Source organism: Ictalurus punctatus, chromosome 15 (assembly GCF_001660625.3).
Source record: "Ictalurus punctatus breed USDA103 chromosome 15, Coco_2.0, whole genome shotgun sequence".
Lineage (NCBI taxonomy): Eukaryota > Metazoa > Chordata > Actinopteri > Siluriformes > Ictaluridae > Ictalurus > Ictalurus punctatus.
The window spans coordinates 13,749,479-13,765,226 of record NC_030430.2 but is presented as its reverse complement, the minus strand read 5'-3'; the positions used below and the strand labels follow the sequence as shown (position 1 = coordinate 13,765,226).

The following is a 15,748-nucleotide window of genomic DNA, read 5'->3' as shown; positions in this document are numbered from 1 at the left end:
AGTGCGCAGAGTAGAGGTGTAAGTGCCAGAGTAATTTTTTTTTAATTATTATTTTTTTAAGGATAATTTTAGGGCATTTTAGGGATTAGTTAGGTGTTCACGGAAGAGGTGGGTCTTTAGCTGTTTTTTGAAGATAGTGACAGATTCTGCGAAGTTCATTCCACCACTGAGGGAGGGACAGTTAGTGTGAAGTAGTGTGAATAGTAATGTTTAGATTTAGGACCTATGGTTTTACCTATGCATTCATGTATGTAACATGTTAATATGTTTGTTCTTGCGTGTATGTTTGTGATCCAGTGTAATCCAGTGATGATTGATGCTATTGAAGTGTCAGCTGCTCATAGAGCACGGTATTTCTGGGGCAACCTGCCAGGAATGAATAGGTAATATACATTTCGACTTTTTTAAAAAAATTATTTCTCTGGTTTACCAGAAGCACTTAAAGTACAATGGCTGCTAAGTGCTTCCTAAGAAGTAGTTGTAATTTCACATATTCAGTACTGGGAAAAGATACTGTTTTCTGATTTACATTTCTTTAGATTAGGGATGCGCTTGTAAAAGACATAAAAAAGACGACTAAAAATTACTTTAATTTATCTAGACCTTCTTTATCAAATGGTGAGTGTGAGTTCATCCTAAAATGATTTTCAGCATCCCACAATCACCTTATTCACTGCATCTGGATGTGTGCTTTGAACATATTTCCAGTTGATTTTTTTGTGCAGATCTATCCAAATTAAGATTGGATCCAGCCTGGTTGAAAATCTGATCAAACTGTAAGACATGGACTATTGTTATTCTGATCAGTCACTATTATTTAGGGGAAAAAAGAAAAATAAATAAAGATATGTATGTAACTTTGTTTGTTCAGCAGACAGGAGACCTGCCAGGGTGGTATCAATTGTTTGTACTTTTGCACTATTTTTAATTCTAGACCACCAGAGCAGTTTCCTTCAGAACTAGTGGAGGCAAAATACTCATCCAACTACCATACTTATTGAGACTGAGAATCACTCAAGTATTAATATCACTTCCTATTTAGGAACGTGGATAACTCAGGGTGTTGCTATTGTAGGAGTAATTCACTGTGAGTCTTAATACTGTATTGTATTAAGGGTGAGAGAACTCACCAAATTCAAACTCACCACAGAGCACATAGGTTGAGATAAAGCGACATTCAGTCTGTAAAATCTGGCTAAGGTAGATGAAGATGAACTACAAGCCACCACTTGTCTGCAAGTGACACAAATGTCTGCAACTGAGCCATGCCACCCAGGAGGTACCTTGGCACAATGAATGCTCAAGTATGCTTGCACAGTTGCTTCTTTTACTGAATGGGCTAATCTGTCATAAGTCAGCAGAGCTCCTTTATGCTGCCCCCCAAGGCACAAAAACAGCTGGTCATCCATTGACCATCCATTGACCATCCACCAGCCACTTCAATACACTGGCCTGAGCACATTCTCATCTGCAAGATCTGGAAAATTGATAGATATATTGATATTTGGTGGCATCAGTATCTTTGGTAGGAATGCTAGGTTTGGCCACAGAATGTTTGAACTCTATTTGAACTCTGGTCCCCAACCTGAGACAATGAATGCCAACCAAGTGGCCTGCTTCGCTGGTTCTAGTGATCTTAAGTGAAAGCCATTTTATATCAGCATCTTCCATTAGTTTATATGGCACGTTGTATAAACTGTAGATCCAGACTTCAGAAAAGTTTAGTTTAGTTTTGCGCTTTCATTGAAAAACCGACAGTCTGTCCCCTGTGCTCTGACAATGCTGCCACAAACACTTTTATTGTACACCTAGAAAGGGACACATCTAGACAACTCATTTATGGTGTAGCGGTTCATGCCCATTGTTTCACACCCTCCTGAAAAATTTGTCCACTTGCCTGCATACAACTGATGTACTCACAAGAGCATATCTGACCTGTTGAGAACATGCCAGTATACTGGGGTCATTTTCAAGGGCCATTCCCATAAATTTCAAAATGTGTGATCTGCTGAATGACCTGTTTATTTGGGAGAGTATGTCTGGCTTGAGTGCCCTTCAACAAGTGGAAACATGGCCTGTTCGGGTAGAATGAAGTGAAAGCACTGGCTTCATATTCTGTTGAATGACACTGCTGAACTGCAGTGTGTGGTTCATAATGGTGACAGTGGTGGGAAGGCATACAACCCTAGATTTAGCCAATTATGTGTCAATGCACCCTGGCCCAAATCCTCTCTCTTTGCCCCGTCCATGAACCACTTTGGGCAGTGAATTGTCTGTTTATTTGCAAACCGCTCAACTTCCACTCTATTGTAGGTGTCCAAATGGATTTGTCAATTCCCACATATAGGCTTGCCGCCATACAGCAGATCCGCTGTCTGAATGTGTCAGCTCCGAAATTACACAGCTCTCTATATTGAGTATATTGAATTGGAATTAAATAAAAGTGCAGACATTTAGCTTTAATTTGATAATCTGTACATCCAAATCGGGTGAACAGTGTAAGAAGTATAGCACTTTTTATGCATGGTCAACCCCTTTTTTTAAAGGCCAAAAGCTAAGGACAATTGCCTGCTCAACTGTTCCATGGCAAGGAATGTGTTATTCCCACTTTATTTCACTTTCAGGTAAGCAGATGAAAGATCCAAAATTTTAACTCAAGTGTGGCATTTGCATTTGGAATCTGTTGCTGGTAACTCTCAATATGAAGTCCAAAGAGCTGTCACTGCCAGTAAAGTAAGCCATCATGGTTGAAAAATCAAAACAAACCCATCACAGTGCATCCTGTCACTTCCAGAGCTTGTTCACTCACCTTAACGTCACTCACGATCTTTGGCCACACAGCACCAGACTAAGGTTGTGAGGCATGCTTTGTGCATTGCTAACTGCATCATGCAGCAGTTAGGACATGGCTCTGTAAGTATGTCATGCCTTGTCAACTTGACAGAACAAAGAACTTTCCCTGAAATATTCAATAGTTTAGGAAAGTCTATGTGCTCAACAATTCACAAATGCTCTAAATTCATGTTCTTGCTATGATTTTTAACACTACTTACTTTGCCTCACAGTACCCACACTGCTACACCCCCAACTTAAACAATAGTCCTCACAATCAGTCATGTATTTACTACAGTAAATAGTAAAGTCAAATATAAGTACTGTCATCACCTACAGTGCCCCTCAGTGCACTCTCTCTGACAGTGCAGATTTTAGAAGTAAGAAGATTAGCAAAAATCAAAGGTTAGAGCACTATACTCAGTGACTCTGAATACATTTACTCTACTCAATGAGACCAGAATGGGAAAGAGGGTGAGTTCGATGTAGCAGTGACCTTTTATGGTATATCCATATGGAGTCACGGTCATGAGTTGATGACTTTGCCATTTGCTTATTTCCTTGCCGAGTACCAATGGCAAAGTCCACTAGTTCAGAAAGAAAACACCCTGCAATCTGGAACAAAAGGAAATAAATCAGTATGTATTGACATAGGTATACAAAGTCTTTTCACACTCTTGGGGAGTCTAAGACAAGAATTAAAATAACAGAGAGAGGTAATTTTCAACACTGAGTCATTTTGTCCCAAGCAGAGTAGTTAAACCATATACAGTCATGTGAAAAAATAATTACATCTCTTGGAAATTGTTGCCTTTTTTTGACATATTTGGAAAAGCACATTTGATCCTCTTTGAAACAGTGCCTATTAATGAATTTTATATACTTTTTCAATAATTTATTCAACAAAGATATCAATAGATGTGTTATTCTTCTGTGGAAAAAAGTAAGAATACCCTTGGCCTCAGAAGCTGGTATTGCCCCCTTTTTGTAACTTCTATACAATATTCTTTCAGTTGCAAGATGTTTGAGGGTTTCTTGCATGTACTGCCCGTTTCAAATCCCCCCACAACATTTTAATGGGATTCAAATCCAGGCTTTGACTAGACACTCGTTGGATTTGCTAATATGCTTGGGATCATTATCCTGTTGAAAGGTTCACTTTTGGTTCAGCTTCAACTTTTGGACAGATGGCCTCACATGATCTTCTAGCACTCTTTGATATGATGCAGAATTCATAGTTGAATCAACAAATGCAAGCTGTCCAGTCCCTAAGGCAGCAAAGCAACCCCAAACTATAACATTTCCACTACCGTGCATCACAGTTGGTATGAGGTGCTTCTCCTGAAAAGTTGTCTTTGGTGTGCACCAAACATGTCTGCTGTTACTGTGGCCAAACCTCTCTATATTTGATTCATCTGTCCAAAGCACATTATTCCAAAAGGCCTGGTCTTTTTGGGGGGTTCTTGGAGACTTCTTTTTGCATCAGACAGTCTGCTCTTGGGCTGAATTTGCTGGAACGGCCAGTCTTGGACAAGTTGGCAGTCGTTTGAAATCTGTGCCACTTGATGATTTTCCTTACAGTGGAATGATGTAATTAAAATAATTTGGAGATCTTGTTAAATCCCTTGACAGACTCATACACAACCTTTTTTTCTGAAGGAATTACAGAACTCTTTAGATTTTGGCATGATGACACCACACACCTCAGTGACAATGGGAATACCCTAGATGTCACCCTGGAACACAGTACATGTGAGAGTTTTAAATAAAACTAGTTCCACCTGCACTCCCTAAGCAGGTTATACTCACTGGCACCCAATCTTGAACGGCTGATTCTAATTTTATGGATTTGAAAGTTTGATAAATGTAGGGGTATACTTACTTTTTCCATGTGACTGATCTGCTTTTTGTTTTGTAAATTGTGGAAATTATTACAAAATATCAATTTAATGTGTCATTAGATAGTCTATCACCTTTATTAATAGGAACTGTTTCAAAGAGGATCAAATATTTGCATGTCCAAATATGTCAAAAAAGCTAACAATTTCCATGTGGTGTACTTATTTTTTCACACGACTGTACATGGCACAGTACTGTAATTCTTACTGTAAGAAACTCCTCTGTTGTAGGCCTCTCTGTGCCTCTGGCATGGATAAGCTGGAACTACAGGACTGCCTGGAGCATGGCCGAGTTGCGAAGGTAACCTTCCCCTTGCAGCATCTTTCAAAATTGTATACATTCTGAAGATATGGTCAAACAGCCAGCACCTGCAGAGACCCTCACTGGCTTCTGTTATTACTCATTGCAGTATTCACCAGCCTAGTAACTAGTACCATGAACTGTGCTTTTATGAACTTTGGCCTTTTGTAAACTCTTTGTGAAGTAACACTTGATCACCTTGTGTCTCAAGTTTGGAAAGGTGCGTACCATCACAACCCGGTCCAACTCCATCAAGCAGGGTAAAGACCAGCATTTCCCTGTCATCATGAATGGCAAAGAGGACATACTATGGTGCACAGAGCTTGAGAGGTGAACACAATTTTAGATCAAACTAGCTTTATTTTGTGTACCTATGTAGGACATGACCCAGTGACCCATAATTATATATAATATAATTATATATATATAATTATATTTCTACATTGAACTGTTAATTAAGGCTGTCACGATAACTACTTTTTTTGTGCGATATATTGTCCCAAAATGAATTGCGATAAATTATATTATTGTCATTTTAAGACCATTTTATGCCACTGATAATATAATGACAATATAATAGCATAATAATGTGAGTACACTCTTTCAAAGAACATTTCGTTTTTACGAATATTTAGAGATTGGAATCGGAATGTCAAAATAATAAATAAAACATAAATAAATAATAAACACACCTTTTGTTAACAAAAAAGTTCAAGGTAATAAGAACTAGAACAAAACAATGTAACATGTTTAACAAAGTTAGTTTAGACTTTTAAAGTGTCTCACACAGAGGCACAGATGCATCAACAGGCCATATCTGCTGCCAGATCTATTTTTAATTTTTCTGAGAAAGGAACACCAACATGTTTGCCTTGTGGGGCTTAAGGCACGATCTTTCTGGGGTAACAATGTTACCAGATATGCTAAACGTTCTTTCTGAGCTAGTGCTTGTTGCACAAATGCACATATATTTTTCTGCTAACTTGGCTATTAGAGGAAATCTACAATGGTTATCATGCCACCAAATCAAGGGATCAGATGATGCATCAAGTGCTTCTTCCTGGAGGACCTTGGTCAGCTCCACATTAGCCTCCACTGTTTTTGCTACCAGTGCCTGAGTCTGGTGAATTGTAGGTTGAGTTCTTCTGTTCTGGAGAAGGTCACGCAGCCGCTTCTTGGTTCCTGGAGGTTTAGAACCTTCATTACCCCCTGCAGCTTTAATGCAGCTCTCACCACTGGCACCTTCTCCTTTTTCTTCTTCCTCGTTAATGTCTAGTAGTTCTTGCCAGAGCTTTTCTTTGACATCAACCAAGACCTCCGCATCCTCCATGGTACCAAGATGCCTTTGTCAGAAGGTTTTGGATTTCAGATGGGCTGTATTTCTCTGTCAGTTCCCTCCACATGTTTGCCTTTATGTTTGCTGTCAGTGCAGTGTCATTGTGGTCTGGTGATAAAAGTTCACCTTTAAGAAATTCCAACACAGGCTTTACTGAGGACACCGTGACTGGCTTCATTGCTGCATTAATGGATTCCAACACAGAAACATCCTGCCAGGTTGGGTTGAGGTGGCCATGCTTTCGATCTTCAACCAGGACACGTTTTATGGCTGGGAGTTGCTCCAGCACCCTCTCTATCATTTTTTGCTTGATGCCCCATCGTGTGGCGACATCCTGTGGAAAAGATAATATTGTTTTTATATTCATTAGTTCATCTATAATAACATTATTCAACAAATACTCATTTTTTAATTTCCTTTATTTAATCACAAATAATGGTACATGGTTATATTATAATGTTAACCAATTATTGAATACATACATACAAACAGGCCCCAAAGTAAGTCATACATTTAAAAAAAAACAACACTGTAAATTAAGTATATATTAATGCTTTAAATATTTTGTATTGTATAATAACATATTATCATCACTCACCAGTACTAGATTGTGTTGGGGGATATTGGTTTCAGTCTGTGCTTTCCTCAGGTCTCTCTTTATCCAGCTCAGGTTGAAGGTGTTGACAAGATTCCTACACTTTGACTGCAGAGTCCAGTCAGCAGTTATGTAGTGTATGGTCAAGCTCGTGTATGGGGTCATATTTGAGCTTGACTACATATCTGTAGTGGCAGAGTACAAGGAGATGTCTTTTTATCTCCTTCAGAATATTTACTTTTACTTTGTTGTACAAGGACAGAATGGCAGTTTGGGTGATGTACGTTTTCTTAGGCAATTTGTATTTTTATATGCTGTTTTTTCAACCGTCTATAATGGCTGCATCTCTTTGGCCATATAGCGAGTTACGCAATCTGTGAGCGTGCGCCTTTCCACGCTGTCATGTTTATATTTGCACTGCCCGGAAAAGGCATCTGTAACAGATAACTGTCTGGAAGACCCCTCTCCAGCTGCAGTTGTTGTTCCCAGATTGAAAAACTGGGTGGGATGGTTATATTTTAGGTGAGATTTTAGGTTAATTGTGTTGCCGTTTTTCATTGCCACTGTTTTTAAACAAAGCTGGCATACCAGCTCGTTCACGTTAATTAGCTCTCCTCTCTCATTAAAACTTAAACTTAAAGCCAAAATGTTCCAACACCGGAGTTGAAGATTGTAGCTTTGAAACCAAGTCCATTGGGACTTATTCTTCCTAACTGGCTGTAGTCATCACGAAACACTATATAACGTGGTGGGTTCACGCCTTCTCTTCACCTGTCGCTGTGCGCTCTGTGCTGTGTGTGTGTGGAGATACTGCCTGAGCCCTGTCTCCGCCTCCGACACACAGAGCAGATGAGATGACAGAGGCAGCGTGATCGACTAAAATGTTGGTGACATTCATTTTTATGTAAAAATGAATATAATCATTATTTTCAGTTATAAAAATTTTCAATCGCAATATATCGTGTCACCAAAAATTATCAAGCTCATTTCCATATATCGTGCGATAAGTCGATATATTGACTATCACTACAGTCAATTGCTTGAATAAACTGCACTGAGAAAATTGTACACTCTAATTAATTCCCCCAAAAGAATCTAATTATAGAAACAAGTAAGGTATTAGGTGACTGTAAGAGATAAATCACTTGAGTGTAAATTGACTCATTTTGTGTTTTTGTACCTATATGAAAATTCTGAAACTTTCCACCTAGTTTAAAAAAAAATCTTGTCATCACTCATTCTGTATCCCAAATGCAGCTGTTTCAGCCACTTAATTAGTAAATCCAGTATCAGGAACATTATGTTTTCAGAGATTTAAAAAGTGACACAGATTTAAAAAGTGACATTTAACCAAGTTGTTGCCGTAGAGCAATTTTAGGGAACATTTAATAGTTAGCCATTATCATTTATTTGCTATTCACACACTTAAATATACACAATAACACAAAGATACAATCTCCAAGCATAAATAATTTTAAAAAGTTTAAGAAGTTTTGATGTACTTTGTAATTTAAACGGTCTTCTCTTTTAGGATTTTTGGGTTCCCTGTCCACTACACAGATGTGTCCAACATGGGACGCGGTGCCAGACAGAAACTGCTAGGTCGCTCATGGAGCGTGCCAGTCATCCGACATCTCTTTGCACCTCTGAAGGACTACTTTGCCTGTGAATAACAGCCAAAAAGGTGTCCAATCCATTAAAGCCAATGTCACACTGGCTTAATACCTACAGCAACAGAGCACCAAATGGCTTCACAAGACATAGGTGAACTTGTGAGTTTTAGTTGTTTTTGTCTCATTGGAGACCCAAGCACAATTTTGTCCAGCAGGTGATGCTGTTGCTTTGAGCCAACAAGTCTCCTATATGGTTTTTAAGGGCCTACTTGAGGTAGGACAAGAGGCTGTTTTACTAACTGATGACCATACACCTTCAAACTCAAAACATTTTACACAAAAGTACTTGATTTTTTCAGGATCTTGTTTCTCTTGATGATGCCTTTTCTACCTTGATGGACGGAAATGCTGGTGGACAGGTTTAAAGATCTCACCTTGATAAACAAAGCTGACATTCTGGCGAGGATTAACATTATATATCACTTATATCTCATTATATCACAAAATCTGTGTACTGAGATCCCATGTTTTTCTGTGAGGTATGTGCCATCAAAATCTACATTACAATAGTTGAGTTTTTTTTTTAACTGTTCTATAATTTTATATATATATATATATATATATATATATATATATATATATATATATATATATATATATATATATATATATATAATATAAACTATTCTGTCTTTCTGCAGTTCATTATTTTTAGATTCTAGTAGAAAGATGTAGTAAGAGTTAATAGCCCTTAACTTTTTGTTTCTTCTCAAAGAATTGAAACATTGATTATTTGCCAAAATGTCTGAGTTGTTTACAAGTAGAGTGAGTTGTTTTAGAGCATGAGGTATGTTAAGTATGGAGGAAAAAAAAAGAATTCAGTTAGTCATGCCAAAGATCAAAACACAGACTGAAGTCTTAATTTCCATTTACAACATGATTCCTTACAGTTTTATACTTTACCCAAAAAGGAAAAGGTTGACCATTTTTTAAAAAAATAATATTTTGTTGTTGTTGTTTGTGTAGTGACTGTGGATTGCGTGACCTTTGACAGCATTTGTAATGCATTTCTTGTACTATAGGTCTTTTTACTCAAAGAAATACTTGAAATTACTGCATCAGTGCAAAAGCTAAGCTGCGAGCCCACATGACATTTGCAAACATGTTTTTCTACAAAGGACTTCAAATTATAAGAGCCTTCCATACATTCAAAGGGAAAAAATCTTTAAAAGATAAAGCATTGTAAAACAAAGCCAAATGTACAATTGCAATATAAGCAGTTTATCTGATATTTAATTTAATTTTATTTTTTTTACATCTATTATCAGTAATATGAGTATAAAAAGAACACACACATCCAGGGCTTCATTTGTTTGTTTTTTTTTGTTTTTTTTAAAAACAGTAATTACAAATAACACACAGGGTACTGTTTTTATATGTTTACATTCCTAACTAGTTTTTAGGGTCTTAGTTTCACTGTATTATGAAAGCGCTTGAAAGATGGGGGAAAAAAAGTACCCGAGTTTCTTTGCTGTTTCTTTGTTGTATTGGGTGCTCTGTCATAGCAGTTTGCATTTTTGTGTTCCTTCTTTTTACATTCTGTATTAGTCTCATTTTCAAATGTTTTTAAACTTATGGTGCCTTTTGAAGTACATTACACTTTGGAGCCTTTTTGATTGCTTTAGAAATTAAAATAGAAATTCATACCTAAGCTATAGATATACATGCTTCAGAATGACTACTGTCCAGAATTAAAGCTTGAATATGATGTTAACTGTTTGTAAGACAGTATGCTGAAATATCTTTGTTTTAGTATATCATGTGAGATAGAAGTTTTCTATCACTTATATTTGCATTACAAAATGACAACTACAAACTTCTAATAGCCCAAAATGTAGGTCTATGTAAAAATAGTACAAGTACTACCTACTTTTCACATTTTGTAGACTTTATATGGTAGTGTTTTAATATTTTTTAGGTCTTAACATCTTATATAGTTGTTCTTTAAAGTTCTTCTTGCTGTTTGGTAAAATAAAAACACATAAGCACTGAAAACGTACATATTAACAGTACATTTTATACAAAGTCCATTTTGGAGCATTTTTGAGAAGTACTCCATGACTTTATTTTTTATACTTTTGTACTCATTTGTATGCTTTTGTATACCTTTTTTTCATAACTATATGTAACAAAGTATTGTTAGTGGCATTGACACCAATAAAGATGATATGACCTTTACTGTACTATACAAAAAATGTGCTGATTGTTTACACACAATTATTTATTTAGCAAACGTGTTGCAGAATCCCAGCCATACATAAGACCCAACAGTGATAATCGAAGTGCTGAAGAGCTACATTTCCACCCAACCAGACAGAATGCAAAATAGCTCTAGGAAGAACAGCATGACAGTTAATACCATACCCTTCAGATTCACACAGAGCACTCACCAGAAACCTCACACACACTCACACAGGGAGAAAAACAACTAAACAAGAAGTACAAAAAATGTGTCTACATATAGGACAAGGAACATGGAATGTCAATCAGATAACAGTGCAGCAAAGAGAATATTCTTAGATATACAGCATGCTCAGATGGAGAAAGGTGAGGTCTGCAGAGCCAATTAAACTGGGTACATAATTCAATTATCACAGCCCAGATTAAAAACATACTTCCATGTGGTGAAGGTATCATCAGGCATAGATCTTTCAAAGAGGATGGTAATATGAATGGAATGTAGGCCCATGAAGAGTGATCACTCACAGAGCTAACTCAATGTAGATATAGGGAGCATTGGCAAAGTGGAAAATTTTGATTATTTGATTAGCCTAAATTTGTAGTGTTTTCCTGAATGTGAGGTTTTTGACAAGTCCCCAGTGCTTTATTTTTATAATACTTGTTGAGGTACTCCTGCTTTCTTTAGTAGACTAGCATGTGCTGTAGCAAACTGTATAATTGAATGTCATCCAAAAATCAGACCAATTTCTTATCCCAAATGTAAGCTAGACTGTCACCATATCCTTAAGTTAGAAGACTATTTGGCATGCCACAACATGAACTTGTGACCCTTTTATAAGTGTACTCTGTCATTGTGTTATACACTTAGAGACCACTTTATTGGATCAAGTACATCTGTCATTCATGAAAATATATACACCAAAATGCACCAGTTATAGGACAAGAACTTCAATTAATGTTCAATTTAAGTGAGCAGCATCTCTGCAGGGGGACATGCCTCACTGATGAGAGAGGTCAGAGAAGAATGGTCAGATTGGTTTGAGCTGACAAGAAGTAACATCAAACTTTGAGGTGAATGGAACACAACAGGAGGAGAAAACCACATCAGGTACCTCATCCTAAAACAGGAATATGAGGCTATATTGAGCATAGGCTCACCAAATTAGACAGTTGATTGGAAAAAGACCAGGCGCCATTCACCTCTGACGTCTCTCATCAACAAGATGCTTCCGCCCAGCTCACTGGATGGTTTTGGATTTATTTATTTTGACCAATCTGTATAGACTCTAGAGACTGTTGTGCATGAAAATCCCAGGAGACCAGCAAATGAAATACTCAAACCAGACCGCCTACTACCAAAAAACATGTAACTAAGAAAATATCATTTTTTCTGTAAATTAGCTCAAGCTCTTGTACAGTATGAGCATAATTTTATGCACTGCGCTTCTGCCACATGTTTGGCTGATTAAATAACTGCATGAATAATCAGGTATATGTGTCGGTGGTCAGTGGTATATACACTCACCATCCACTTTACTAGGAACAACTTTACACCTGCTTATTCACGCAGTTATCTAATTGGCCATACATGTGGCAGAAGCACAGTACATAAAATCATACACATGATGTACAAGAGGTGCCAGGAAGTCTATAGTAACTCAAATTAGCACTGTTTAGAACCTTGATGAGCAGAAAAGCATCTCAGAACGCACAAAACATCTAACCTTATGGTGGGTGGGCTACAACAGTACAAGACCACATCAGGTTTGACTCCTGTCAGCCAAGAACATGAGTCTACACCAAAATTGGACAGTTGAAGCTTATGAAAAAAAATTACTTGTCTTCACCTGTCCAGTTTCAATGAGTCTCTGCCCATGATAGCCTCAGTTTCTTCTTCTTTGCTACCAGGAGTGAAACCTGATGTGGTCTTCTGCTGCTGTAACCCATCCACCTCAAGTTTAAATGAGATTTCTGCTCAGCACGGTTGTAAAGAGTGCTATTGACTTCCTGTCAGCTCAAACCAGTCTGGCCAGTCTCCTCTGCTCTCACTCATTCAGGATGTTATTTCATACCATTCTGTGTAAACTGTAGAGGTTGATGTGTTTGAAATACCCAGGAGATCAGTAGTTTCTGAAATCCTCAAACCAGCCCATCTGATACCAACAATCCTGCTGCTGTTAAACTCACTGAGATCACAATTTTCTTCATTCTCATGTTTGATGGGAACATTAACTGAAGCTCTTGACCTATACCTGCATGATTTTATGCACTGTGTTGATGCAGGTGTACTTAGTAAAATGGACTGTGAATGTACATATACAAGAGCTTCATACGATTTATAGTCAAGGACTTTAAATGTGTATGCACTTTATACAGACGATTGTTTCATGTGTATATCTGTGTGTATTTAATAGCATAGATATATGGCTAGTCATGGGCTAGCATATCATATATAGGCCTACATGTAGGATAGTAACAGCTACACACAGTGTGTCTATGGTAACAGGTTTAAACGGTTGATGAAACGGAGAAGACACTCTTCCTCGGTAGGACATTGCTGTCTGTTAGTTCTTCGAGATGCATTTCTACAGCTCTCACTATGGTAACGACTCCCTCAGATGGCATAATAAGTCCTCCATGTCTTCAACTGAATAAAGTAGTATGAGGAGCTGTATCTTGGAGGTGGTTCTGAAGGCATGAGTGCCACCCTGCAGGTGGAGCATGAGACTTTCAGCAGCGCCTTCCCAACCACCCAACCTCCAATGTATACAAGTATGTTGTCCAGGGTTGCCAGGTCTTCCTGATTTGGGAGAACAAAGTAATGGTCCATGCACATATTTTCTATCTCCTCATCTTGCCTGTTAAAAAAGAAAGTAAAGTAATGTCTTATATTGTAATATAATAATATATAAGTTAGCTAGTTAAGATTTTTAACAGACATAGTAGTCAAATATTTAACTTTTTTAAGTAAAGTTGAATATGGAGATTCTAGGTAATAGTATGTGCAATTATTGAAACTAATTCTGCAGTGTTTCATTACCTGATTAGAGTTGGAGGCACAAAAGTCCTGGATCCTGCCTGTACCAGGTCTGTAACACCAAAGGATATGGAGCTCCCTGATGATCCTGCGGCTAGGGCCCCACATCTTGTGATCAGACGTTTAAATGTGAAATATATACAGTTAACATTTCTTCCACTCCTTCACTGCTGAATCCTTTAATACCAAAGTATTTTTCAGCTGATTTAATTATTATTTTGATCTTTTCAGTCTTTCTCTCAGTCTGTGCTGAGCAATTTATAACCTCAACCATAAAAAAAACAAATTCTTTCTTGCTCATAATTAGCATATCTTTCCTTACTGCAATCTTTTCACAGCCCCCACAAGGTCTATCTTTATTTTCTGGTTTATAGTTCTTCCTTTCACCAGACACTTTCTTTACTGCTTCCGCATACGTTATTCCTTGCAATGTCTTCATCTGTTGCACCTCCACTGCCTTCTTGCTGGCTTCACAGCCATGGTAAGCTGAGCTGTGCTCTCCTCCACAGTTGCAGCATTTGAGCTTTACTCTTTCTCCACACTTCCCGTACTCATGTTCGCCTGCACACCTACCACATCTCTGTTTGCCCTTACATATTGCTGCTACATGGCCATATTTTTAGCATTTAAAGCATCTCAGTGGTGGAGGAATATATGGCCTGACCTCATAGCTCATATATCCTATGTACACCTTACTTGGCAGTCTAGAGTTGTCAAACTTAATCATCACAGTTAAGCTGTCGCATTTCTCCCCATTTCTAGTTTTTTAAAGACGTTTTGCTTCTAGTACTTTTGCCCCTGAGATATTGTCTTTTATTTGTTCCCCTATAACACCTGTAGGTATCTCTGAGATGACTCCTCGAATCCATTTTTTTTATATATCCAATCACCGAACAGTGAACTCTCTTACCATCTGCTTTATTCAGTTGCATGGCTTTCTCTTGCTGGGCTTTATTTTATTTATTATTTATTTATTTATTTATTTTTTATTATTATTATTTTTTTTTACAAATTATCAGTAGAGATCCACTTCTAAATATTTTAGCACTTTTGACCTCACCCAATAGTTTGTCTATCGATTTTGTTAGCTGAACCGGACTCCGGATAATTTTATGATTACTTTGTGTTCCTCTTCCTGTTTTTTTTTTTTTTGCTAAGCTAACACTTTGCTCGCTATCTGTTTCCTCTGTGTTAGACATTCTCTTTTCCTTTCCCCCCGTTTTCTCGATCTTACTATGTTCCATACGCGCCTGGTTCTCCCGCAATCTTCTTCAAACCCCATCATACTTCCTGATTCGTCACTTCCTTCTGCAATCGCCTGCCCAGTCACAGTCCCGTTCCTTCTCTGGAAAAACAAATCACCACTATGATTGGCCATTCCAGTCTATTTCTATTTCAGTGATTATGACAGACCGCGAATGCACAGAACTATTATTATTATTATTATTATTATTATTATTATTATTATTATTATTATTATTATTATTATTATTGTATAGCAGTTTGTGCTCGAAAATCCGTTATTATTTGTTTCAGTTATCTACTCGTTCTCCTTTCCGTTCAACGTGAATATTGGCCAATGATAGCACGCGCGCGCTCGTGTCGGGGGAGGAGCCACAGCGTATCGTAACAATTAACGAGGTGCTTGTGCGGGTGCTTGTTGGTAAGTTGAGAAAGAAAAAAAAACTTAAAATTAAACTAAAAAACAACAACAACACAACAAACAGTATTAAGTATATTCTGGGTATTTGAATGCAGCCGAAAAACAGATGCTTGTTGCAGTCAAACAGCGTAAATAACTTTGCGGGGTATAGTGGGTATTTTCGTACACACCTGTATTCGGTTTCTTGTAGCTAAACTGGGAAGACATTTTAGAACATATTGCGGTCTGTACA

At 37.6% G+C, this 15,748-nt stretch overlaps 1 protein-coding gene and 1 long non-coding RNA gene across 5 annotated transcripts in view; one reads left to right on the top strand and one right to left on the bottom strand.

Annotated features, from left to right (window-relative positions):
• LOC108276083 (DNA (cytosine-5)-methyltransferase 3B) overlaps positions 1 to 9,183 on the top strand; it is a 54,172-nt gene extending 44,989 nt beyond the window's left edge. For 3 of the 4 annotated variants that reach the window (XM_017487429.3, XM_017487427.3, XM_017487428.3), the window contains exons 19-22: positions 298 to 383; positions 4,962 to 5,031; positions 5,243 to 5,361; positions 8,494 to 9,183. In XM_017487429.3, coding sequence (XP_017342918.1) covers positions 298 to 383; positions 4,962 to 5,031; positions 5,243 to 5,361; positions 8,494 to 8,635 — 417 coding nt within the window. In that variant the 3' untranslated portion in view covers positions 8,636 to 9,183. The remainder of the gene's footprint in view (positions 1 to 297; positions 384 to 4,961; positions 5,032 to 5,242; positions 5,362 to 8,493) is intronic. The other variant, XM_017487430.3, reaches the window with a different exon arrangement.
• Positions 9,184 to 10,242: 1,059 nt separating this feature from the next.
• Positions 10,243 to 15,204, bottom strand: LOC108276082 (uncharacterized). Its single transcript, XR_006983789.2, has 2 exons — positions 13,857 to 15,204; positions 10,243 to 13,674 (listed from the first exon to the last, which is right to left on the bottom strand). It is a non-coding gene; the product is annotated as an uncharacterized LOC108276082 (long non-coding RNA).
• Between the last annotated feature and the right edge of the window lie 544 nt (positions 15,205 to 15,748).